The 25,391-nt window shown below is 47.6% G+C and overlaps 1 protein-coding gene across 3 annotated transcripts; it reads right to left on the bottom strand.

The window, feature by feature from the left end:
• Positions 1-5,467: 5,467 nt before the first annotated feature.
• LOC143351457 (netrin receptor UNC5C) lies at positions 5,468-14,792 on the bottom strand. Of its 3 annotated transcripts, none has more exons than XM_076782956.1 (13): positions 14,164-14,792; positions 12,617-12,831; positions 12,029-12,242; positions 9,019-9,357; positions 8,736-8,903; positions 8,366-8,530; positions 7,898-7,933; positions 7,563-7,833; positions 7,355-7,503; positions 6,525-7,282; positions 6,046-6,434; positions 5,862-5,963; positions 5,468-5,784 (listed from the first exon to the last, which is right to left on the bottom strand). In XM_076782956.1, exons 1-13 carry the CDS (start codon positions 14,222-14,224, stop codon positions 5,613-5,615), a joined length of 3,039 nt encoding a protein of 1,012 aa, XP_076639071.1. In that variant the 5' UTR covers positions 14,225-14,792; the 3' UTR covers positions 5,468-5,612. The 3 variants fall into 3 exon arrangements, with proteins under 3 accessions (XP_076639071.1, XP_076639073.1, XP_076639072.1); XM_076782958.1 differs by having other exon boundaries at positions 6,525-7,267; XM_076782957.1 differs by having other exon boundaries at positions 7,563-7,830.
• Positions 14,793-25,391: the final 10,599 nt, after the last annotated feature.

Raw genomic sequence — 25,391 nt, 5'->3', positions numbered from 1 at the left:
TGCTAGCACCGAGTGTTCTGGTAATCGGTGACAAGGTGGCCCGACCGCTAGACGATCTTGAAGGTGGAGTGCACCGAGGGGTCTGGATCGGGTCGCGTCCTATCTGCTAACAAGATCAAGGGGCCCGATCTGGCTGACTCCTTGAGGTCTCGATACACGCGGCACGACGTGTCTGCGTTCGAGCTAACAACAGCGTTATCGAGCATCCTCCCCCGTCGCAGCCTCTTATGGAAACACGGCCATGCGTTCCGTCCTCCTACACGTAGCGGGGGTGTATGCTTCCCGTCCGTCTTCCCTCCTTCTCGATCCCCTTCCGCTTTCTACAACGCCACTCCGTGGCAGCCTCTTTGTCGCTGTACGTCGTCGTCGTCGTCGTCGTCGCCGCTCGGGATTCAAGCTGGATTCGATAGCGCAGCGACAACGATATCGATACCACCGGTAACAAAGCCAACGATTTATGGTGGCGATTTATTGCCGTATTTATAGCGGCACCTTGAACAGTGTCCGTATAGCAGTCGAGCGAGATGGCCGTTCAAGTTTGCACCGGGTGCATTCGATCGCACCACGATAAGGGATGCAATTTTTCGAGTTGTCGATCGAACCACAGTCGAGAGGTTGCCACGTCATTTTCGGTTTTTAGAGCGGTTTCTAACCTTCTTACCGCGAACGATAAAACATCTTAGTAATAGAATCGCAGCTTCTCAAGTTCCAATTAATATCATAATTCACCAAGTAACCAACAAAGTTATTGCAAGATGAACTACTAGTAGATTACAGTTCCCATGGTTAATTCGCTAACCTCGTAAACTAATGTACGTGGATTTTGAGTAAACTGCAAAAGATCTAGTTTAAAGCGGCTATCGTTTAACCAGTTACGGTACTAAAACCGTCAGGGTGTACATCCTCGTACCATGAACAACGGTAAAAAATGTACAGCGACGGAAACGATGTACGCGATCTCTCTTCTTGGCCGCCGTAAAAACATTTATCTGGACGGGCGATCCCGCGAGCAGGGCAAAATGTGGTCGATGAAGGAGGAACGAAGGCGAACGAATTAGCATGCACGTGCACGGAACTTTAAAGTTTAAACTGGCGCAATGTATGCGATAGTCGCTGGCGGAGGGCATACCAGCAATCCGTTAATATGATATAGCGTTCAATAAAGAAGAGTAGTCGATTAGATCGAGCTTGCTACCGGCAAGGAATCGCAAACGAAACCGTCGAAGAAAATTTACTTACGAAAAGAGCAGATTAAGAATAAATATTCCGAACCACGTCTATAAAAATGTACGTTGTGACTTGAATCTTTTACTTTTGCTTTTGTTCGATCGAGCGATGACTCGAAAGAATTAGCGCATCGAGGCAAATATCTACTGCGGTGATTAGACGGTAATAGCATTGGCAACTCGTCGCCCTTTTTCCCCTCGGTTTCCTCTAGTCGCGGGGCTAGGTTGTTCGCGCAACCCCGCCATAAATCCTCCACGCAGCCGATAGTTCGCCCCGTGGTTTCGGCAATGACGTACGATCGACGTGGCCCATAACTTAAGGCGGAATCAAAAGCAGATTACCCGTCTTGTGTCTTCCCCGTCGCGAACCTATCTCTTTGCAGCCACCCTAGGTCCCGCCGACGGTGCAGCGCCGCGGTGGTGCAATTTATCCTATTAACAAATTACCCTCTCACCTTCGTCTGTTAATGTATGCGCCAGTCGAGGCAGCCTCGGGGGCTCGCGGTGTGCGGGAGACACGAGGCGCAACCACTTCGCCCTTCGACTTTCTCCTCGATCCATGCAATCCCAACCGGTCTGACCTTTCGCAAGCAACCGTTGATCTTTCGACTCGAAGCTTAAGAGTCGGAACTACTAAAAGCGGTCGGCTAACAACGATTATTAAAAACGGTTGCAACGCAGCCCCTAGAACCGAGTCTATCCGAATGGTAACAAGGACCTATTTAGACTTTCTTCTATACATATGTACCTATCAGGTTAGCACTTGGCATTTTCAAGCTCGAAAGCATAGTTTTCGTTTGTATAATCATCGTTGTAGATTCGCTGGTGGGCTTTTCCTTTCTGCTCTCCTGCCCACATAGTTCGTAGACGCGTACTCGTTGCACGAGACAAACGTTGACACGGTGTCGTTAATCGCGCAACTGATTGCTGTCGCGTATTACGGTTGCTAACCGTCCCCAAGACCAAACTGTCGACAGATTTCTCGTTGAATCCGGATCGCGCAATAAGGATCTAATAACGCGGCGATAAGATGGTCTTGAGAATGTTTCGTCGTCGAACGTTAGTTAACAGGAACGAATGCGACAGTGGTGACAGAGATTCCGGGGATTTGTTGTCCGGATGTCGCGTCTTGAAAGGACGACGATCGTCGGAAGGGAGACGAAACGGGAGAATTGCGGTGGCTCTCGTCGGTGCTGTAAAGTTCGCTTAATTAAGCCACGGATTAAATTCCGGGCACAGGCCAATTTTCCACGAATCGTCATTTATCGAGCCGGGCTGCGAGCGTTATGCAAATCGTGGCGCTCGCATAATTCAACGCTGCCTCGCGGATTAAGGCCGGGCGTTCCCATGCAAATGTCGCGCGACCGAACGAGCTAGATTCTGTCTCGGGGAAGGAACGCACCACGACGACCTACAGACGTGCTCCTATCGAGAGACATTGATACTCGTTCGCGCGCGAGAACGAGAACATCGAGACGGTTTCGTTTCGTGGAAATTCGTCGGTGGTTTGCGAGTTTACGGTGCAGCCGGAACTGATGCGAGTCGCGTCGCGTCGCGTCGCATCGCGGGCTATTTATGCCCGTTCGGTGACTCGTAACCGGCTGCATCGCAATTTGTTAAGTCAACGGGGGTGGAGACGGGGATTGGTTTATGGTCTTGCCAGGGGTGTTGCGCGCTCGAGTAAGAAAATGTATGCAGATTGGTGCTGTGTTTAGATTTTGACGAGACCACGCGACCCGTTGCTAGTCTATACGGCTGTGTAAGTCTTGGTCGCCGCGCACTATTGCGAGCGACGATATACATATGCACTTGGTTTACGTCAAATTGATCGTACAGAAAAGTGTCGTTCGACACGATCAAATATCTCCTAATGATAAACTTAAAAAAATATGCTTGATGAGTTTTTCAACTGTATCTAATTTTGTTTCGCTCCTTAAGAACTCGATTCAGTCTAACGTTTCGCTTTGTTATATTTATTTTCGATAGAATATTTGTCTATTAATTTGCGGCCTGATCGACGAAAACAAACCACTTCCAGAAAATACTATATTACCAAAACCTCCTTCTTTTCCAGAAACAATGAATTTGTTTCTCTTTGATGAAATTCTTAATTGCTGGAGAATTCTTGCGAGATTGTAATTTTTGCAAAGATCGCACATGCCTGGGTGCATGCCGTGCAAAATACGCGGAAAATTTACTGCTTTTTAGCTAGAGATGTCGCGAAATTCCGCGTCGAAATTGTTTCGAAACTATGCGTGGTCGTGTATTTTGTTTCCGCGACGACGCAAAAAACCTGGCCGGACACGTTGATTCGCCGCCCTTTTACAGGCGTTCTCGTTCATTATTTATGGCATTGCTTTTCTTTCTGTTGGTATATCGGCGACTTTTCTTTGAAATTTCTATTAAAACGATTTTACTTTCTTTTAGACGCTTACGTTGGTCAACGACGCGTTTCTCAACCGGAGCGTTCCTCGATTGCTTCCTTAATCTTTGCAGGTTTCCTTTCGTTATGTAATTATTTGGAAAACAACTCCGAAACTCGGCACTGGAAGCAAAATGATTGCGAAAATTCATGTAATCGCGATTACGAACGAAAGAACAACCGAAGCCGATCGACGCTCATCTACCTATAGATTACACGTTGATATAATTGCGTAGTTAACCAATTAACGCTGTTAACGTTAAGCAGTTATGCAACTCGTTGTACGAAACAATCCAAGTCACTGAACGCTCATCGACACATAATTCATAGGCAGTTGAGCAATTATTACAGACACGGTTACGGCAATTGCTCGTGCAATTTATTCGCGATCGAATCGTCGTCGGCTTTGTACGGAAGCGGCCGTGCACGAGGAGAGATCGATTTCCACGCGGTTCGATCGCGATATCTCTCCGGACGATTCATAAAGGCACCCTTGCGCGGGTATTTTGTACGCGTGGACGGCATGAAGCGGCGGGAGGTTGCGGTGTAGTTGCGTGTGCGTGACTGGACGATCACGCGGCCCTTCGCGTTAACGGAACCGACGCCCGCCAATCTGATTGGCCTATCCTTCTCGTAATTGCCTGTAGATCCCAATCGCGATTAGTCGGGAAATTAATACGGTTCTGGACCTGGGAATTTATGCGACTCTGACGTGGATTATGCATATAGGATACTCGAGCCGCGTGGCAATAACCGCACCGTAACGACGTGCTGGAGATTCGGATAATCGATTTTTCGCTAACGGATCAAATAGATTGATTTTCCGGGAGAAATGTGGGTCGATCGAATGGTGCGAGCGACGCGACACAGTGTCTCGCGCGATTGATTACTCCCTCTTTCGTGATCGGGTCCAGCAGTTTTCGAGCGACGCGACGACCGAAGAAAGAAGACGGACGCTCGTCTGGCCACGAGCATTCGACAAAGAGAAACGTATCCAGTGGTATTAGCGTGAAAGGGTGGACTCGTACGCCATCCCTAGCGACGCAGGTCAACAGCCATTGTCCGACGGAATTACCACCACTGGTCTCCTGTGATTAAATGCTGACCCTCCCCCGCACCGGTCCATGGAACAGGATCGCGAGAGCGAGCAAGAGGCTTTAAGCTGAGAGAGTAACGTCGAGAGAGAGCCAAAGGGATACGTACATACCTATACGAGGGCTGGCATTCTTGCATACCTATACAGCTCCTCGAACCCTGCCAGAATCCCAGGACCCTCGTTCCATCGTTCGGCCCGATAATGTCCATTGTCTCGAGCATCCCACGTATCCTTCCTCTTGGACGAACCGATATCTAGAGAAGCCTACCTGAAACGGTCGCCGCGTCGCGACGCCGTGCCGTGCCCGAATGCTACCCAAATGACCGCTTAAATACACGCGCGATTACGTCTCGGCTGCCTGCGGCCCTCGTGAACCGTCCGAGGAACGCGGCCTCGGTATTCAAGTGCAAATAGCCCTGAACGTCATTCGCAACTTCCGATCTTCGTGCAGCCGGGACGCTCTCATTGTTGCCAGGACACGGGAACTCGACGCTCCGAGTACTACGAAGCGTTTACATTCCCGATTATCTCGACCATTCGTCGAGAGCAATTGGACCTGGAAGATTACGGCATTCGAAAGAAAACTAACCGGAACAGTAGGGATTTATAGCGAAACGCGAACCTTCGTGTTTAATTTTTAAGATGGAGCAGGACGAAATTCGATCAAGTAATTTGTAGAACAACGCAGGTGTTTGCTAGAAACGAGCTTTATGTACAAACACGGGCTGCTGCTTCTACACAATATGATTCTACATCGATCTCTTCTTTTTTAGATGTAATATATGTATACGTTTTGTTTTCTCATTATTTACAAGATATTGCAACGTTGTAAAAGATGAATTTTTATTTGGCAGTGAGGATCGATGTCTTAGATCCACGGGCCGAGGCGGCTTTCGAGGACGTTGGCGGCATCGACGCGTCCCATAAATCTTAAGAGGTTCAGAAGGTCCGCGAGAGCCGTGACCTCCTGGTGTTTCGCCTCCCAAAGATCCAAAATGTGTTCCGTTGGGCTCGCTTTCGTCGCGAAATAGTCGACGTATCTAAAAATAAACCCCCGTAAATCGATTTAGTCGCAAGTTTATCTTCCGTAACGCAACTATCCAAGACATAAACTCACCGATCTACTTGTAGTCTTTGCGCTAGCATTCTCCAGTCGTTTCCTCGAGCGCTAGGCGGATCGAGACACTGGCAGAGCTGTTTCCTCAACGTCTTGGAAAATCTTTAATGAACGGAAATATGGTCGCGTTAAAACATAAATAAAATCTAACAAAGCACACTCTAAGAGGGATATTTAACGAAACCTGAATGGTCTGGGAACAACCGATTCGGTAGTCCTGCTAGAATTTTTCCCACGTAAAACGACCGAAGACTCCGTCTTCGTGATCTTCTTTCCGCTCGAACCATGTTTCTTCATCGGATCCAGGTCGATTCTCAGGAATAGCGTGTCTTCTTCGAAACCACATTGACAAGCTTGTAGCGCGAAACTGAGTCTCACCTCCCCGAGGGTTTTCTCGATTCCAAAGGATCGCCGAATGCTCGTTCTCGTCGACGACCAGATTCGACGGTGAAGCACTTCCTGACGTTCCACGAATCCGCTTTCTCTGTCCTCGAGGTCGATGCGAAGCGGTGCACCACCCGCCCTCAAGCCTAGAACTCCATGATCCATACGAGTCCCGCCTAGTCGACGCTCCTGAATAACATTAAGGAAAACATAGTAAAAGGAAGACAGAATATAAGGATAGAGGAATATCGAATGTGGAAAATTAAAAAAAAAAACAACCTGTTCCGCTAGAAGCTTGAACGCCGCCTTCGTGTCCTCCATCAGATGACACCTGATGTGATCTCGCTCGCGGGACAAGTATACTGCCACGCAAATCCTTTTTACGGCTAGTCCTGGTGCTACGACAGAATTCTCGCCAGCAACCGCGTAAACGCTCGGTGTTTCGGTGACCAGGAACACCCTGGAGTGATCGAGCTGCGCGAAAGGCTGTCCGGGAAGATTAATCGGCTCGCCGCCCAACGTCAGTATCTTGCGCCACGTCGTCGCGGACGCGACATTGGAGTTGCTCGACGACGTAGTCGAATCGTTGGAACGTGTCTCCGTATCGAAGTCCGTCGACCAAAGGCTTAGCTCCCAGTTGCCTGTCCTGAGTTCGGCGCAATGCTCGAACTGAAGAATCACAGGTTTCACCAGGTCGATACCGTTCGGACCGCAGGCTACCACTGCCGACAACAGAGTCAAACCGGCTGGTAGACCAGGCCTCGGGGAGTCGTCTCCGAGGACGGCAAGATGAAGGCTGTGCCGTCGACCGCGAGGAATCGCACCTTCCGGGACAGACATGGAGACCCCAGCCTCGGGAACTACGAGAAGAACGCCTTGTTCGTCGACTATTGCTCTCACGATAAAGCCGCTCGTGTCCTCGTGACCCTTGTTGTCGTCTCCGGGTCTATCGCCGTTGCGATCGTCGTCGTCGTCGTCGTCATCGTCGTCGTCGTCGTCCTCGTTGGTGGTCTCCGCGTTACCTTGACACGTGGAACCTAATGATTCAAATACGTTACCAAACCCGCTATCCTACCAAAACGTTTAAAACGTAGACAATCGTTGCTTACGGGACGATCGACTTTCCTCGTTGTCGGACAATCCCCGGCCGCGGTGGGAGTTTCTACAAGAGGACCTGGTCACGGAAGAGCTGGGAGATGGTCTGGTCGTCGAAGGCAACGAAAGCTGTGGCACGTCGTAGTGATGCTCCGAGCAAGACCTAGACATTGTCAAAGCGACTTTCAACGGGGGACAAAGATCGATCAAGGTTTCATTTACCTAGGCATTCTGCTCGCGTTCGACTCGTCTATCACTTGCTCTAAACGTCTGTCGACGGAGAGGGCTGACCGATCGCTCTTCGAGACTACCGACTTTCCTAGATCACCTGGTCGACGAAAGTCTAGCCTTGCCACTCCGTACAAAGCTTCCAACCTTTCTTTCCGACGCATTAGACGCACGAAGAAGATGGTCGTTAACGCCAGAAAGATCGCAGCCAAACTCAAAGTGATCCACAAGGCCAGTATGTTTCTGTGGTCGATCGTTCTAGCTGCTGCGATACAAACCGAGCTTCAGACGCGCGTTTCACGAACTAGATACGATTTTGGTGCATTTACCTTCCTTGAATACTCGAGGTCCGTCTTGTCCGAGGGCTGCGTGCGACAATAGATTAGTTGTACGCTATTACGCAGAAACACAATCACTTTTAATCATCGTGTCGACGAGCTGCAAGCTACCGACAACTACTATTTTGCGCGCATCTTTAATCTTCCTCGTTCCGACCAATCATTTTTCGAAAAAAAGTATTCGAAACCTCCGACGATCGATTGAACGAAGGCGATTACGGTGCAGTTCTTAAAGAGCTGGTTATAGTTGCGAACCAAACGATCCGAATTTTTTGCGAGTCATTATTAATTTAAATCGTATCCTCTTGGCCACGAACAACGATCAACGATCAACAACAACGGATGCGACGCGAGAGCAAAGACAGCCGTTCGCTCGTAATAAATTGTTCGGTGCTGGACGAGTCACCGAGAACAATGAAAAAAGGGAAAAGAAACGAGAAGAACGCAGCTGGAGCTCACCGTTACATCGATCCGCGGAACAAGACTCGACGATGACGTCCTTGCCTTGACAGGGACGACCACCATTGCTCGCCGGGGGGTCGTTGCAGGATCTCCTCCTCGCTCTGGCACAATCGGGACCGCATGCGGACCACGAGGACCAACTTGACCATCTGCCGTCGATCGCTGAAAGCAACGGGTCAAGTTGAAAATCCCGATTAAATCTCGGTTATCGGATCGAACCAGCCCAGGAGGGTAACGGTTAGATCTCGCGGTGCGGTGTAATTTGTAGAGCTCGTCGTCGATACGAAAACGATCCGATCCGCGTCAGAGACCGTTCCACGTAGCTCGGTTAATCGTATAATTAAATGCTCGTGCATTTGTTGCTTACCGGGACAGGAAGGATTGCATTCGACCCTTTGCGTGGCTGGCCCTGGACAGGTTTGACCTCCGTTGATGGCCACTGGGTTCGTGCAGGTTCGTGTTCTCTTTTGTACACCTCGACCGCAACGGGTGCTGCAATCTGTCCATCCGGACCAGGAAGACCACCCGCCGTTTACTGGGAACGAGTTAGGAACAGCCGGAACGTTAGAGCCGGAGCGGATCGAACGATTCGACGGGGTAAAGAAACGGGGTTATCGGTCGCTAAAATTGCGTTTGGCAAAAGGTCTCACCGTAAACCGTCAACACGGCCGGTTCGCTGACCCGCCTCGCGGCGATGTTCTCGGCCACGCAGGAGTAATTCCCCTGATGCCTGAGCTCAGCCTCCCCTAGTATCAGGTGTCCGTTGCCGGTCTGCAGGAAGCTTCCGGATGACACCTCGTTCAGGATACTGTCCGGGATGGGCGAGGGTGGCGCGGTCGATCCGAGTATCGTCTCGAGAGGCGAACCGTTCTTCAACCAGTAGACCTTGGGTTGTGGCACCCCGAGCGGTGCCGAGCAACGCAATTCCGCGTTCCGGCCAGCCTCCACGGACACCGAGTACGGCGGCGACAAAAAGTGCTTCTTCAGGTCTGCGTCCGAGGGCAACGCGTGGTTTTAGTTTTAATATTTGCTCGATGAACAGACCGTAGCAAACAGAACGCGAGGGAGTAGGGCACTCAGCGATATTAGGCCGCGTGTATAAATGCAAGGGTGCTTTCACGAGCTGCGTCTATACATATACGTACCGTACTCGAGCGGCGCTGCTACTAGGAAAGCCAGAAAAAGATTTGCTCGATCCGCGGCCACAAGGGTGGCTGGCTATTCGTCCGGCCAGCCACCGGCTATGGTATATTATTCGGTGTGCCGTGTATACGCGGAAAAATAGCTGCTTTTATATCGTTCGTAAAGAGCGGTAAGCTGTGCCACACACGCGGCACACCGATGCACCGGCTACATTCTTGCTCTATATGCTCGTCTAGACTACTTTTGACCCGATGCCATATTGCCTGGCTCTCGGGCTGCTTTTTAATACGATCCTCGATGGAAAAAAATGAACGATTAGATACGCGTATGTGGTTTATCGAAATATCCTGATCTGCTATTTTCCTCCGTGGCAGCTAGACGCCAACGATCGATTTTTCTTCCGTTTAGATGGATTTCTCATCGGCATATCGAATCGCTGTATTTAATTATTTCTTACGTCTCCCCGGTTTCTCAGCGCTTATTTCAAAAGCGCTACCGTTTCCTGTTTGCTCGCAAATACGGATTTAATTCTGCTTCCTGTTTGCCTCGCATATTTGCGCGCCGAGCCGCGTCTCTACACGACGCATCCGAACCAAAATTGCTCTTCGTTTCCGACTGCCGCGAAAACAATCCACTTTCGTTTCGAGCGTAAGAAGGCTGACAATGAGTCGCGCGAGTGCAAGTCTCGAGAGAAGCAGCGATTCGAAAGCGACGAGATAGAAAGTCTAACGAGGAACGTCTGTCTCACGGTTCGCAACAATTTTCATGAAATCCTTTGAGAATAATTCTTAATCTTGTATTAATTTTCAGCGAACGATTCGCAAACTATTTCTTTTATCTTGAAATTTTATTAATAGTTTGTAAACTGGAAAGCTTCGTTCATGGTCCGAACCAATTGTTTACAAATTCGCGGTCTACGGTAACGATCGCATCGATACGAAACGAAGCGTTTCCGTTGAAAGTAACACGCGGACAAAGATTAGTCGAAAGAATTGAAAGTCGAGGCGCATCGTCGTGTGGCCTGAATACTACTGGTTCGTGCGGTTCACAGACTGCCGTGTCAATTTGCATGGCAGCGATACGCGTTTGCCTTCCAAAACGAAAAAAAAAAGATAAAAAAAAAATGTCGACCGAACAATGGACGGTTGAAAGGGAGTTGAGCAATTCTGTAGGTGTTTGCTTTACAATAGAATATCGATTAGATTTGTGACTCGATTCACGCGTCACGAAATATCCGGCGAAAACAAGAGAACATCCCTCGCGGTGGCTAGTCGACAGCGAGCTTACGAGAGTGAATTTCACGTTGGGTATCTCGGAACCAGTTCGAGAGTCGGCTCATGCTAATCTGGTTAACCAAGTTACGTTTTATGATCGATTTCAGGTGGTAGTAGCTACTGGTCGTTTTCTCTCCCCGATCCCTTCCATCGAATCTCACTTTTACACACCGAAACTGTACTCGAATACGCTACGATTACACGATCGTTCGTTTCTAACGACACGTCGCGACGTTCAATTTATCCTCGCTCCCTCGGTTCTACCAAATCGAATTCTACAATGATTTAAATAATAGAAATTATCGTTTGGCGGTATTCTCCTTGCAATTATAAATCTGCTTATTTCGTGCATGATCTATCGAAACGTTTCGATCGAACTAGAAATTGATATAATATGTATCGATTTTCAAAAAGCATTTTACCCTGTCAAGTATTTAATTATTCTAAAGAAATTAGGTCCAATAGTAAGATGTTATTCTGGACTTGTAGCTGCCTTACTGGTAGTTCGGTTACTCTGATATTTAATTTGTTATTTTATAGTTTCTGTAATAACTCGCTGTAATTTCTGGTTATACTCGGTCGACCATAAGCTCGCCAATTGGTGCAAAAATAACCATACATTGTTAACGTCTCTAAATGTCACGTTATGCATTTTTACGGTAAAAGAACTCTGTTGGCGATACACCCTTACGCTATTAATAATTTCACACTTAACGACACCATCGGTGTGCAAAATCTGGCCGTTGCTTTCTCTCCCTCGTTGTTCTTTGTGGAGCATTATCAAATCCAATGTACTTTAAAGCAATGTATTTTACGTTAGTATTTTTAAAATGTTCTTTCATCTATACTCAGGTTATCGAAATAGTGAATATTCCAAACATGGAAGACCACGATCCGTTTCGAGGGATTCTTTCTATTACGAATGATTGTTCTATCGGTGAGACGTCAAACTAATATTACTGACAAATAATAACATAAACGTGTTGGTTACGCTTATTCGTTCCGATTGCCGATACGTTGCTGTTTCCTCCAAAAATAAAGAAATCTTATGTTATATTTCTAATTGCGTTGTACGTAAAAGCAGAACGATAGAAGTCGTATTCGATCGAGAATCGTGACTCGCGAGACCAGAATGAATCGAACATTAAGAAAAGAGTCAAGGTAGAGAAATGAGGGAAAGAGATGTAGGTAAGATGAAAGGTAGTAAAATAAAAGTCGAAAAATAGGATAATTCTCAACTTACAAGCGACCTCAACCGTGGCGGGTTGCCCTCGAATCTGACCTGGTCCCGACCATGCCACGCACTCGCACTTGAACCTCTCCCTACCGAAGTACTCCTCGACCTCGTTCCTCGTCACGTTGAGTTCGACCTCGACGACCCTCGTTCCGGTACGAGGGTCGACAAAATCCTGGTGTTGCGACCGCTCAGCCCGGTCACCGTTACACCGAAAATACACCTGCAAACCAAGCGGAATAAGGTGCCGGGGTAATTCACTACGCGTGAAAAAAGCTCAATGTGTTCGCGTTGAGCCGGCTCTACGAGTGGTTAATAAGGCTCGAGTGAAAAATTACGGCGACGATGATGGTCGGACCCTATTTTGCAGACGCGTGAAAAACGAAATAGGACCAAAAAACTATCCTCCGTTGGAGAAGCAATCTGCCGGCTTTGTTTCTGCTTTGCTACACATCTCGCGGATCGCATTGTTTCTGGGACAAAGAACCGAGCGCAAAATGAATGCTATATAGCGTGGTACTTTCTTCGTACAAGCTGCGCGTTGATGACACCGGAGTTAATTTTAACAAACAAATTCGGATCGCATATTTTCCGTACCTGAAGAGCGTGTGCCGCACGACAGTGTAAGGTTGCCGGTTTTCCTTTCACAACGAACGCGTCGACGGGTTCTGCCAAAAAGATTGGCAACGAGCCACCCACGATAAGACCGGAATCACTAGTTATCGTCGCGGTTTCATAGTCACCGTAGTCATAGTCATCTACCGGATAATTTTCCTCGTCGTCTTCCTCGGCGTCATCTTCCTCCTTTGTATCTACGAACAAGGAACGAGCTACTGTATTTGAGGCTATAACGGAAAAATTTCGAATTATAGTACCGCGTACACCGAATCAAAGGATAACTGGGCATAGGAATTTCCATCGATGTCAACTTAATATACGTTTCGCATTCACCTGCAGCTCCGAAACGGTTATATTCGCCCATACTGTTATCGTTATCCTGCGCATATCCGGCCAAGGTCAGACATAGCGGCCGAATGGTGTACGCAGAGAGCAAAGAGTTAATTGAACAGGCAAAATAGACCGTACCAACCAAGGGACCGTGCTTTCCCTCGATCATCGTAACCGCGTTAACAAGCCAAATGACGTCGGACGATCGCGATCCAGCGATCGGACGTTCGCGATACGCGAAAACGCAACTTGGTCACGGTAAATTTAGACGTCCCGGCGCAGAGCGAGTGGCGGCCGAGCGATGGAAACGGTAAAGCTCGGTTTAACGAGTGCGCGCGGGATTTTACGTCGTGTATCAGTCAGCGGGATCCGCTCGCTTAGGTGATCTCTTAGTCTTTACGCTTCGTGTACGCAGACCGTCTCTTTCGCTCTTAGTCTTTGGTTAGTGGAGAATCGCGACGGAACTTTATTACCGTGCAAGCGGCCGGGCGACCGCGTCTCTTGTTCGACTAGCAGCAGTAAACCAAGGACCGGCTGAACGACGATTACCCTTGCTGTCACACTTACGGGAAAACATGTCACGATTTCGAGCCAAGGCTTTGCAGAATATTAGCTTGCACGCGTAAATTCGCACCGCAAATTTATCTCTCTCGGGCGAAGCTGTTTGCTTAGATTCGAACGCTTCAAATCCTCTTGGAGATGTGTTGTGACATTGCGTTCCTCGAGCGGCTAATGCTACCCATTTCGATATCGAATAGATCTATCTATACGTATGACGTCCTTTTCACAAAGCTTCGCGTACTATGTACATGTATTGAGCTACTTGGAAATACATGAGGATTAACTAGACTAGAATTTAAAGGTTCCCGCGTTCGCAGACGCTTAAAGAGAAAAAGAAAAAAGTACGGACTTTTAATTTCCATAATTCGATCGAAAGTCGATACAAGTTGGGAATGAAGATAAGATACGAACGATTGTCTAATTATTATTTTTAAATACATTTATTCCACTTATATTAATGCGTAATTATCATCAGATAGAAAAGTAAACAAATCTATATCGACAAATAGATAAAGCGTACGATGTACCGATGTACACGTGGCAAAATAAAGAAAACAAACGATCTTCTTTTATCTCCGAGCGTGCGTCTCGGAAGATTAAACCGCGGATGCAAGAACTAAATCAGTGATCCTTACTTTCAAGGGTGCTGGCGAGGCGAAGAAGCGCTAGAAGCAGTATACTGATCTTCATCTCCATCCTGCGAGCTCACATCTCACTGAAACCTACTTTTCAATCAACGATCTTGATAAAGTAAAAATAAAAAATAATCGATGGCGTCGATCCTCGCGTTCTTTTAAAATTCCGACAACATTACACGCGTCACTGATAGAGCAACGTCTCTAGATCCGTCTATATCATGGATCGACGTGATTCTCCATCGAAACTCGATCGATCGATCCGTCATCCGGCGCATCGAATCCAAGGACGGTTCATTTTGAAGGTAACGGGTACCTATCGAGTCCTGTTAGGGATAACTCCTAGTTTCACGTTCCTTTTTTTTTTTTTTAAATAAAGAAACGGTCGGATAGAGACACCGGTGTCGTTAATTAGTCCCAGTTGTAAATTACATGACCGATCTATACGGCAGAGGGGTTGGTCGCACTTGGTCGGCTGCACTTCCGCTTTCGAGCGTGCAACGAGGGGATGAGAGAGACACGTGACCGGCCGATGGCTGCGAGTCCCCCGCACTATCGAAAAATTAGACGAAAGAATACGGGGGATTCGCAGTAGAGGGTTGGCTGGCTGCCCGATGCTCGCGGCTCGACACGCGGTAGACGACTGAACCTACCGACGTGCGCGCACCTCTATATATACATATATATACGTCTCGCTTCGATACCGTCGCTCTTCTTCATCCCCTTGTCGTCGGGGGTGGTGGTGGCGACGCCGTCAGGGTGGTGGAGATGGTTGCCGGCGGTGGTGGCGGCGGTGGTGGTGGTGGTGGTGGTGCTGGCCTGTGCTCGTGCCCTCGGAGGCTGCGCCTTCTTCCGCGAATCTCCGACGATCCTCCTTCCGGAACGGGAGGATCCGAGCGAGACGCGTGCTCCTTCGATTCTCTTATTTACCAGTTATTCGCTTTGTCAGGGAACGGACCGGATGATAAAGAATCGAACAAGGCATCTTTCCATCGAAACGATCGTGGATCGCGATCTTTGGAAGAGAAATTAAAATTCGTTCCCACGAAGATGCAATTTTGACGCGTTCGTAACTTAGGAGAGCAATTTTCCTTCCGTTGCAAGTGCATTTTGACCCTGGTTCGTTGTTACGGTTGTTCGATCGGCAACTGGCCGATCCAGCGAACAACGAACCCGATCGGGTTGCACGCAGTCTACAAAGAAGAGATCACCGTCGAAAAGGATCCTCGCGGGAACGTATGGAATTTCCGACTGGTCGATCACCGTCGATCCGCTCGAACGTGAAATCGGATCTAACCACGGGAACGAGGTTAGAGGCGTCGATGTCTTTGCAGAAGGAAGGAAGGGTGTAACGGCAAACTAGCTTCCGAATCGGTCGGTTACCGATACCGGGGTTGGTGTAAATAAATCCCGCAACGGAGATCGGTTTCCGAAAACGACAGGATTGTCTCGCGTGTACACATAGGACACGTAGATACATAGGAGAGGGATAGGCGGCTCGACGTCGAAACTTGACTTACGCCGATAGCCTTCTCTCGTGGATGGTTATCGCGCGCCTTTACGACCGCTCGCTTTCCAGTGAACCAAGGTGTGCAGCAGTCGCTTAAGCGATTTAACGTAAACACACGTAGCAATTTGTCCAGGGGTTTATGTCGCCCTCGGGAGAAGAGAGATCCCACGCGGTCGTTTGCCGCGATCCCGCTCGGTCTGGCTCTACGCGGGGTGAAACAAGTCGCGACCAAAAGAAACGAAATGTAAGTGCAAGGGAAGAAGAAAACTCGAGGAAAAGAATCTGTCGTGCGTTTTGTTGGAAAGAATGACAATCGCGACCCGTAGTCGCGACTAATTGCGACCGCTAATTTCGCACCGGTGGAACAAGAATAGCGGGACAGGAGACGAGCCGAACTAAGGACGGGACGGGGTCTTGGCGGGACGGATCCAACTCTCGCGTGGGAGTAAGATGTACAACGGCTATCGTTTGAGCGACTCGGTACGTGTACGCGTTCGAATAAATTACCACGCGCTTGTTCCTTGTATAGCACGTGATATATCATGCTAAATCGAGATAAGCGCCGCGGCGGCTCGAATTATTAACGCGCTCGCTTTACCCCTGACGAGCGCAATCGGTTCGCACGCGAATGCTTATTGCTAAGCAGAATTACACCAAGGGAACAAGTTTTCTACGAACAAGACAATCGCGTGATATCTTACGTCACCGTTAATACTCGCCTCTCCCCTTTCCTATTCATCTAGTCGTCACGCGTCTTGCCACCTGTTGTATTTTCTATTCGATGTACAAATTACCCTTCGAAATTACGTATACTCGATCCGACGCTAAAAATGCCTTACTATTATTTGTAAACTTAATCGTTGCGAATATAGCGAAACCGTAGTGTCAAGAGACGCGCCGCGATGATTACGTGCAAACGAACGATTTTAAACGAGGTAATGGCATTTTGCATCGTTAAACGCATATCGATGATCTCGTTTAAATCGGTCCCGTTAATTGTATCCGCGAACTGTAAACACAATTGACGAGCGACGCGACGCGTAACGATCAACTTGATCATTAAACATGGATAATGCATCGCGGTCCGGATGAAACTCACGTTGCAGAAGATGCGAAAGAACACGAGGCAGATAACGGATGGATCGCACGACTATCTTTTATACGATAAAGATAAGATACTTGGAGGCTAAAGTAAGCCTAATAAACCACATGCTCCCGAAATCCTACACATTTTCGAGAAGAAAAATTCAGTACGGGCGGAACTTTAAACGTTAATAACTTCTTAACGAAGCCTCCATCGACAAATTGGTATTCTCGATTTTCATCTTATTTTTGCCTCTAGAATCTTCCATTAAAATCTTTCCCAGGGGTGGCTGAACACCCTGTGTACGTCGTGTGACATTTCTTTAGCGCATAAACGTCATGCGATTCGCGATAATTCATCGTTTGCCTCTTGTATCGCGTACAAACGCTTAATTAATTATTCGAAAGGTGCTACGAGCGCTATACGACGATGGAAAAAAGTTTCACGAGACCTTTAAACGTCGATTGTTGCGACATACCTATTACATCGTGTCTTCCGAATATAGTTATATATAACATAAAAATGTCTAGTTTCCCTGTAGTTGGGAAACATGATCGCAGCTACGGAATTACATCGATTCGCGACAGCGTACGCAAATCTATCGATGACGGTGGTCGAGGGACCGCGACGTGATTTCCTCGGATCGATCGCGACCTTTCTAAGGGGTTCTATTCTTTACTTCTCCTACGAAACTCTTTAATATTTCAAGAAACGCGCAGCTGTTATCTTCGCGAACTCGAGAAGCGAAGCCGATGTTTTGCTATCGCGTATCTCTGGATGGAAACGGGAGCCAACGGTAACCAATAGGTCTAGTTCCGGAGCGACGTCACTCGTTTAGGAAACGCGTCGCCGAACATTATTAATTCAACGACCGCTAAGAGGGATTCGCGGTTCGACCACGAACGTTACGGCGAAATACTTATTAGCCGTCAGCTATTCATGGTGAAAGTTCTTGCGCGCGGGACGACGCACAGTTGCCGCTGTATATTCGCGCAAGAAGACGAACGATTAACAACCGCCGGGCATGTACATACTGGCCAAGCACCGGACCCGTGCTCAGCCCATGGTACGCTTCATTAACGTACGCTACTTCCAAAGCTGTTCATTGATATTCGAAGGTAACGGAGGAGAGCTTGACAAACATTCTTTCGGACGTTGATTTTATTTCCATTTCGATCTCGTTTATTTATTTATTTATTTGTCGTAGATACGCGAGTACACGTACCGTAATGCATAAATCCAAAGAATTAGGCAGACAACGATCGTGTTATCTGTATCGAATAGCGTTCGAGACTTGTATTGTTAGAGAGCGCAGCGCGCAGGGGAAGTTGGGTTCGTTTGTTACGTAATTCACCGTTTTCATCAAATATTTTCTCACTCGAGTTTAACGAGAAAGACGACGCTACGCCTGTGCGGTTTAAAGACACCAGGAACGCTTCGTCGTGGAATAATGACGGTGATTTTCGTAGTACCTGCATGGGCATTTCGCGTTCGCAGTTCCGTCTCGTAGAGATTTTACGAGACGGTCCGGAACGACGGCCCAGCGCTCTCAAAGTCCGCTGTATGCCGATACACGTCTACGGAATATACGAAGAACGTGCGCCGTCGATGCGGAAGTGAAATTCACGCGACGGGGTTGAAGGGTTACTTTTACCGGATAGACGATCGTACGTTCGCATGGCCAACTACTCGATTGCCTCGTCGTTCATCTATTATGGCTGATACGAGTCTAAGTATATCCCTGGATCGTGCCGTCTCCTTCCTAGAAGAAAATGTGCACCCTCGTACGACCAAGAACAAACTAGATATCTGTCGTACAACATGATCATTCAAAGGGGACAAAGCGAACAAGAGAGAAGAAACATAGACGCACGGTATACAGTCGATGGATCGTTTCCCGATCTTTTATTTACATTCGCATCCCCAGTTCTAAATTCTCTCCGCTGGTCGCGAGAGTACATTTATAGCGACGCACCGTCGCGCGGCATTATGCAAAACTTCCCACAAGCCTTCTACAGACACGCGGCAAGTTTCCCGCACTAAACTTCCAAGACTCCGAAGCCTGTCGCTTTTTACCTGTACGAGAAACTTTGCCGGCGAACGAGCTTCCACCACGAAACGGCCTCAAAACCGTTCCACCCCGTGGATGCTCGCGAATGCTCGTGGATCCAGCGTGTCGCGAACGCACCAAAAATCGCCACAACGAACCTCATATTAATCCCTTGGTTCGAAGCTTCTTCTTTGATCTTTGCGGACATATCGAAGAATTTCTTCCAGATTGGTTTAACTCGAGCAGAGCTAAGGGGCGGAGGGGGAGGGGGTGGATGTTGCGAAGAGAGACTGGATAATATCGCTGGTTCGCGCATCGTCGAAAAATCGCGGCGCGTTCGGCGTTTCTATCGACTAATCCAGAAGCGATATTAATCCGTAGGTTCGAGGCTGCGCAGCCTCTCGAATGACGCAGCGAAATCCTTTGGTTCTCGAGGACGCTCGAAAAGATCCTGTTCAGGGTGGCATATCTAGGCGAGAATAGAGGAGCGATCAACGCGTCGGTGTTGATCGAAATCCGAGGTAGAGCGGGTTGGTGAAAGAGAGACCGAGCGAAAGGAACGAATTCGTTGGCGAGAAAGAGGTGGGGTTGCAGAGTCTCGAGAGGATACTCCCAGAGGATTTTCCGGCGTCGGAGGTAGGAAAGCCCCGCAGGCTTTTCCCGACGAGAGAAGTCCTCACAATACGTCGTTACGTGGTGGCTAACCCTCCCCTGAGCGAGGGCTCGTCGAGTGGATAATCGTTTTAGGGAGGGCGCCACAGGCTCGGCCCTAGTATTACCGCCTTTGTGGACGATGTTTGAACGCCGCCGGCACTCGGGCAATCAGCTCGATTCACAATCAGCGTACTTTCCACGTCGCGACCGATCGCCGACGGAAACCGCCTCTTCGCCGATTAAGTCCTCGGTGCCATGCCGGGGACTCCTCGATAGATTTCAGCGAATCGGCCCTTTTCTCAACCCGCCAGAATGCCAGATATCGCCGGGCTGATCTTTCAATCGACGTTAAACGTGTATTCCGCGTGCTCGATCGACCGGCTGAATGGAAACGAAAGAAAGGACGCCCCTTTTTTCCTGCTCAGGATATTCGTCCATTCGCATGCAAATTTTTTCCACTATCTGCGAACAACGTTCACGGGAATTTTATTCGTTCGACAGATTTTATTGGATCGGCGAGACGCTCTTTTAACTTTTCCGAGCGTGCAAGGAAATTTTATGTATCACGGATAACGTTCTCAAACCGCCTCTGTATGGGGGCGAGAACCCTTCATCCGTAGACTTAAAAAATCCTAAAACTTGCAACGTATTTTACTCTGGTTCGATACTTGTTTGCTAATAATACTTGCTTTCCATCCGGAACCCCTATCGTCGTCACAGGTTCTTACGGTTTGCTGCTTATAAATTTAAACAACTTGTTCCAATAGCATACACGACTCGATTCTCACGACTCTAGCTTTGTTTACTCTAGCTCCAAGTGTACAGCCGACTGGACGTTTCTATCCAAGGATATAAATACTCGTATCGATGCTCTCGAAATCTCCAGATTCTTTAAGTTTAATTCTTGAACCGATTAAAAGAATAGCTAGAGTATTCTCGCGCCAATCCTAACATTCTGTCGACGTTGACATTTGTTGCGCGTGTCGATGCTTCCTTAAGAGCTCTACCAGATTTTTCACGTCGGCGGTTTCCACGACGAAACGGCTGCGTGAGAAACAACAATTGTCGCGTAATCCCGTCGCCGAATTTATTATAATTTATTATCGTGCGTCCGGGGTTCCAGACGAAGGTATGACAAACTGTAGCCGGGCAAGAATAGCTCAAGGCCTTAATCGACATTCTAGACAGAGTACATTTGCAAGTAATGATTAATTCATCGGTTCATGAATTAAAATGTTCACGATCTCCATTGTAACGGTGAACGTCCCTCCTCCGTCCATTGAGGAGACTTTGGTCGAAGTGGAAATCCAACGCGAGAGGAAGTTACGTACGAACGACAGAGTTAATTTGTAACTGTGCGAAACGGAAGATAACTAGTCGTTACTAGTTTTTAATTTTCTTACTAAAATTTAAAGAATCCTTGATCTTTTAGGACTGGGTTAGGATCGCGTTCGATATGTCGAGATTTAGTCGTTCCCTTCCTTCCGAGAATTCGATAATTGAAATTTTTTCGAGGGGCTATCGCGATTAAAATTGTAGTTGCTTCGAAGTTCCTCTAAACGGTAGGGAGGGAGCTAGAGCAGAATGTCCAGGAGTAAAGCCGGAAAAGCCCGGAATCAGTGGCACTGGATTCGAAGGCGGCGCGAGAGTTGCCACGTGTGATTCTCGGTAAGCCGCGACCGGACCGGGCCGAGTTGAGTTGGTGAGTAACGCCAGCGCAGCGACGAGAAAATGGTCCTTTCGGACGCGCACGATCCTCCAATTACCCCGTATACACCGTTTACATAACGTATACACGCGCTTGCCGCTTTCTAGAGACCATCCACCGTTCCGCACACGCGCCACCACCCCCTGCCCGCACCGTGAACCCGAGGTTTGCGCGCATCGGCACCCTCGACGACGACCTCACGGCAGCCCAAGTAATTACAGACGCGTTTCAGGGAGCACCGACTGAATACAGAAATTATGCAGATTGTGTAATAATATTCGCCACACGTTTGCTCGGGTCAATATTGAACTAAGCTCGCTCGTAATTCCTCGCGGAAGATGCGGTCGCGCGCCGCGTTTCATTCGCAAAAACTTACTTGCCTGCGTCGCGTCGCATCGCGGCGTCGTTGCGCCTCCGTGAAATTCGCCCCGGGATAAAGAGATATTAAGAACGGTGTATCGGTCGATTGTCGTGTCCGCGACCACCAGTTCTTTGCGCGTTACGTGCCTTCGCATCTACCTTCTTTCGAGTTTCTTTAGAAAAACTGTGAAAAGACAAAAGGATCGTTGTTGATTTCTCTCATCGGTACCACCGATTAAACGTGATTCGGTCGAATTTATAAAACGTAACGAGCCGATTCTTAATGGTAAAGAAAGTGTACAGGATGACAGGGCCGGTGATTCGGGAAATAAATAAAAAGAGAAACCACTGGAAGGTTAAAGGTCGGTAGACGTGTCGTGTGGGAAAAATCGGTAGCCATCTGACTGTATCGAAACGTAAAAGCGGTTCGCGAGTACGATACTAGAAATCGCGCCGTAAATCAGTCGTTGAGCGCGCCAATTGATACGTCGCGAACACTCTTCGCGTCCTGGGTCCTGTCGTTGCTGGCTGGCTTTTTGTTGGTCGAAACGAACGAGGGTCGAGGCTAGCGCGGACGCGGACGCGGTCGTTAAACGCAGCCGCACTCGAGTACCGAAGTAACGATATGCTAAAATCGTTGCTACGAGGAGGGTCGTTCGCTCGCCCCCTTCCTCCTCGGCTATCTTTTCTCTATCGCTATCACGCGATTCTTGATCTACCTTTTTTCGACGATTCCCCTCATTTCCTAGCTTCCCCATCGCATTTCTACTACTCGTTTCTTCTGTTCGAAGCTACCCCCAACCCGGATTCGACTTTACGGAAGTGCAGTCGATGGCAAAGTGGCCTGCCGGCCTCTTGACGGTGAGTTACGTGGAAAGCTTCGTTTCAGGAGGCTTCTGTCCGTAACGCGACTCGTTACCGATGCGGACGCCCCAGGAAATCGCAACAGGCGAGTGCACTCGTAAGAAAATATAACGCGCCTTGCGTCGGACGTGTCGCACAGCCAGCCCCCCTCTGCCTCTCTGCTCTGCTGCGCGTCGAGTTTGATCTACGTCGCTTTCGAGTCTCTTTCTTTCGTGGGGTTGCAACGAACCATTTCCTCTTCAGAGAAATATTTTTTTCCCCCAAAGTTTCGTTCGACCGAACATTATTCCTCGATTATACATTTTCTCCTTTAGGTACCTACGTCTTGAAACTTTTTAGAAACCTCGCTTTGACTTTTTCTCCTCTTCCCCGCGTTTCTGACCTTTCGATATACTTTATCTTTACCTATTTATTCTTGTAATTTTCTATACGTACTTTGCTGTCCACGTACCTCCCGATATATCTCTACTTTACTCTCCATTGTCCCTTTTTTCATTGAATTTCCCGTTTCCATTGTTCCTCCTTGATCCTTCTATCGATGTTGGGACAAACAACCATTTTCTAGCAAGACTAACTAAATTTTTCAAAATATAATTTCTTAATTCTGTAAGCACCTACTTGTTTCGAGTGAAAAATAGATAAGGATGATTTAGCTAAGTAATCGAATAAAAAGGAAGAAACATTATTTTTCAATTTCAACGTTTAAACAAAGTTTCGCAATTTCGTGTTCTCGAGCAATTAAAATACCGAATCGCGAATAAGCTAGTTCACCGATTACGAAACACTTTCCCATCCAGGTTTTGAGACATGGCACCGCGATTCCAGTTGCGCCGCATTATTATTTACCCTTATCAAGATCGAAAAGTGCAACCAAAGGGCGTGCACGCGATAAACTCCCGCGGTATTGTGCCAGGAAAACTATCAACTCCGGCCTGCAGATATCGTTATCCTCTAGAAATTGCTGCTTCGTAACTGGTTGTTCGTTCGTGTGCGATCGTGTCGCACAAGTTCAGAATCTACTGCAACACCGGTGTAAATGTAATAATTATCAAACTACGTATTCGCTGGAAACTCTTGTCGTTGGGGACGGCGATTGAACTACGAACAGAATTAGCCAAATTTTATTCCCGAATAAAGAAAAGAAAATTTTGTATTTGCTCCTAGTGTCGAGTTCACTGTACGATACGTTAATATTTAAATACGTAAGATTCGTGCGAGAAAATATGATCAGATTCGTTAAGAATTACCTAAGAAGAGTATCGAAGATCCGAGTCTTGAATCAAAGTGATATTTAATAAGATCGCCCGTGGTCCTTGGCATTTCAGACGCATCGATAGATATCTCGATAGCGACGTATCGCGTCGAAACGCTGCGCCGCGCCGGAGAAGACGGTCTCCGGCCGTCTTTGTCCGACCTATCTCCACCCCCGATTTTCTCGATCCCTTTCTCAGGTAGTCTGTAAAGTTTGGAACGAGAGCGTATCAGGTGGAATTTAATCATATAAATGGACGAGCGTCCGACTCGGGTCGAACTCGCTCACGAAACGAAAAATAAAAGTTTCACGCGGCACTCGGCCCCTCTGTAACGGGGTTTGGGCTAACCCCCACGGAATTTTTCCGATCGAATTAGCCTCGGCGAAACTTCATTCGCAGTACTTGCATGTCGACCGCTGCGTTTCTCGATTTTATTTTCATTTACTACAGAATCAACGGCAAAACCAACCCGTATTTATACAGGGCAGCTTCTTTTTGTCACGATCTAGCAGGCAAACGTTGGCTAAATCCGCAAGCGATTACGTTTTTTTAATGTAACGTACATATATGTATGTATAGCATTTTCATACGACTTGTCTCATTTGTAGATCGTGTAGAAACTCGGTACGATTGTCGTTACAACTGTTAGTATAGTTTCTCTTAAAGTACATTGTAACGTGTTAGGCCGCTATAGTATTTCATGCAACCCCATAATCGGTGGATATGCAGTCTATACGATCATCGATCTGCTATAATTCACAAATTCCGGTCTGATATTTTTCGAATTAAAAAGTCGGGAACTCACGATCGCGTAAATTCTCATTAAAGAATCGTATTCTTGAAGTACGACCGATTCGACGTGCTTACGATCAACGCGATTGCCAATCTCCGATCCTTACAATGCGCGGTAAGAGGACCATGTCGTATTATTACCGATAACGAACGTGCGGGTCTTAAATAATATTTTCTTGATCCTTGGGGCAGTCGTAAATGTATGTGTACAAATACATACACAGAATAAAGAATCGAAGCAAATGGTATGTACTTGATTTGATAATAAAACATTTATACCACCCTTGATGTAATAAAATTCTGAAAGCTTGCCTTATCTTCTCGTCAGTCGTGACTTCCTTTGGGAAAAAATTTGTTGGACACCAAACGTTAGCCTGATAAAAAGTTTTATTAAAAAAAAGAGGATAGATACAGACGATATCCTCGTTAGTTTCCGAGAACATAGCTTGTAATATTTTATGCGGGTCCCTTTCGATATAAAAAAAAGTATTGCAAACAAGCAAAAAGAAAGAAATAGTCGATGCAATTGTACGTAAAGTTATGGTTTAAAAAGTTGCACTTTGGATAGGTAGGTGCAGCGATGTTGTCGCGGGGGACAGCTCTTATCGAATCGAAGAGCGTGATACAAACAACGGGAAAGCAAACAATGGTCACGAACAGAGAAAACGAAAGAGAGAGAGGAATATAAAAGACGAAAACGTCCAAGTGTCCGCGTCGGTTAGTTAGGAAAGCGAGAGAGAACGGAAAGGAAACAAGAGAAATGGAGGCGAAAAGGGGAAAAGAGAGTTAGGGAGGTAGGAGTCTTTCGGTTCCCACGAGATATCGCGTCTCGCGGCTGGCCCTGGAGAGACGATGAAAACAGAATCAATTTTACGGACGGACGGCCACCGATGCCTCGCCGATTGGCATCGATCCGATCGAGGGATCGAGCTTTCGATCTTCTCGGAGACGCG

This window comes from Colletes latitarsis, chromosome 2 (assembly GCF_051014445.1).
Source record: "Colletes latitarsis isolate SP2378_abdomen chromosome 2, iyColLati1, whole genome shotgun sequence".
NCBI classification, from domain to species: Eukaryota; Metazoa; Arthropoda; class Insecta; order Hymenoptera; family Colletidae; genus Colletes; species Colletes latitarsis.
Note: the sequence above shows the minus strand (reverse complement) of the source record. Positions and strands in the feature narration are given on the sequence as shown.

Bases quoted from the DNA above. Each gene is read 5' to 3' on its own strand.
- LOC143351457 (XM_076782956.1), bottom strand. From the start codon at position 14,224: ATGGAGATGAAGATCAGTATACTGCTTCTAGCGCTTCTTCGCCTCGCC. The intron at 7,834-7,897 runs GTAAATGCACCA...TTTGTATCGCAG, and splicing joins ACCTCGAGTATTCAAGGAAG to CAGCTAGAACGATCGACCAC. The intron at 5,785-5,861 runs GTGAGTTTATGT...GTTTATTTTTAG, and splicing joins CAAAGACTACAAGTAGATCG to ATACGTCGACTATTTCGCGA.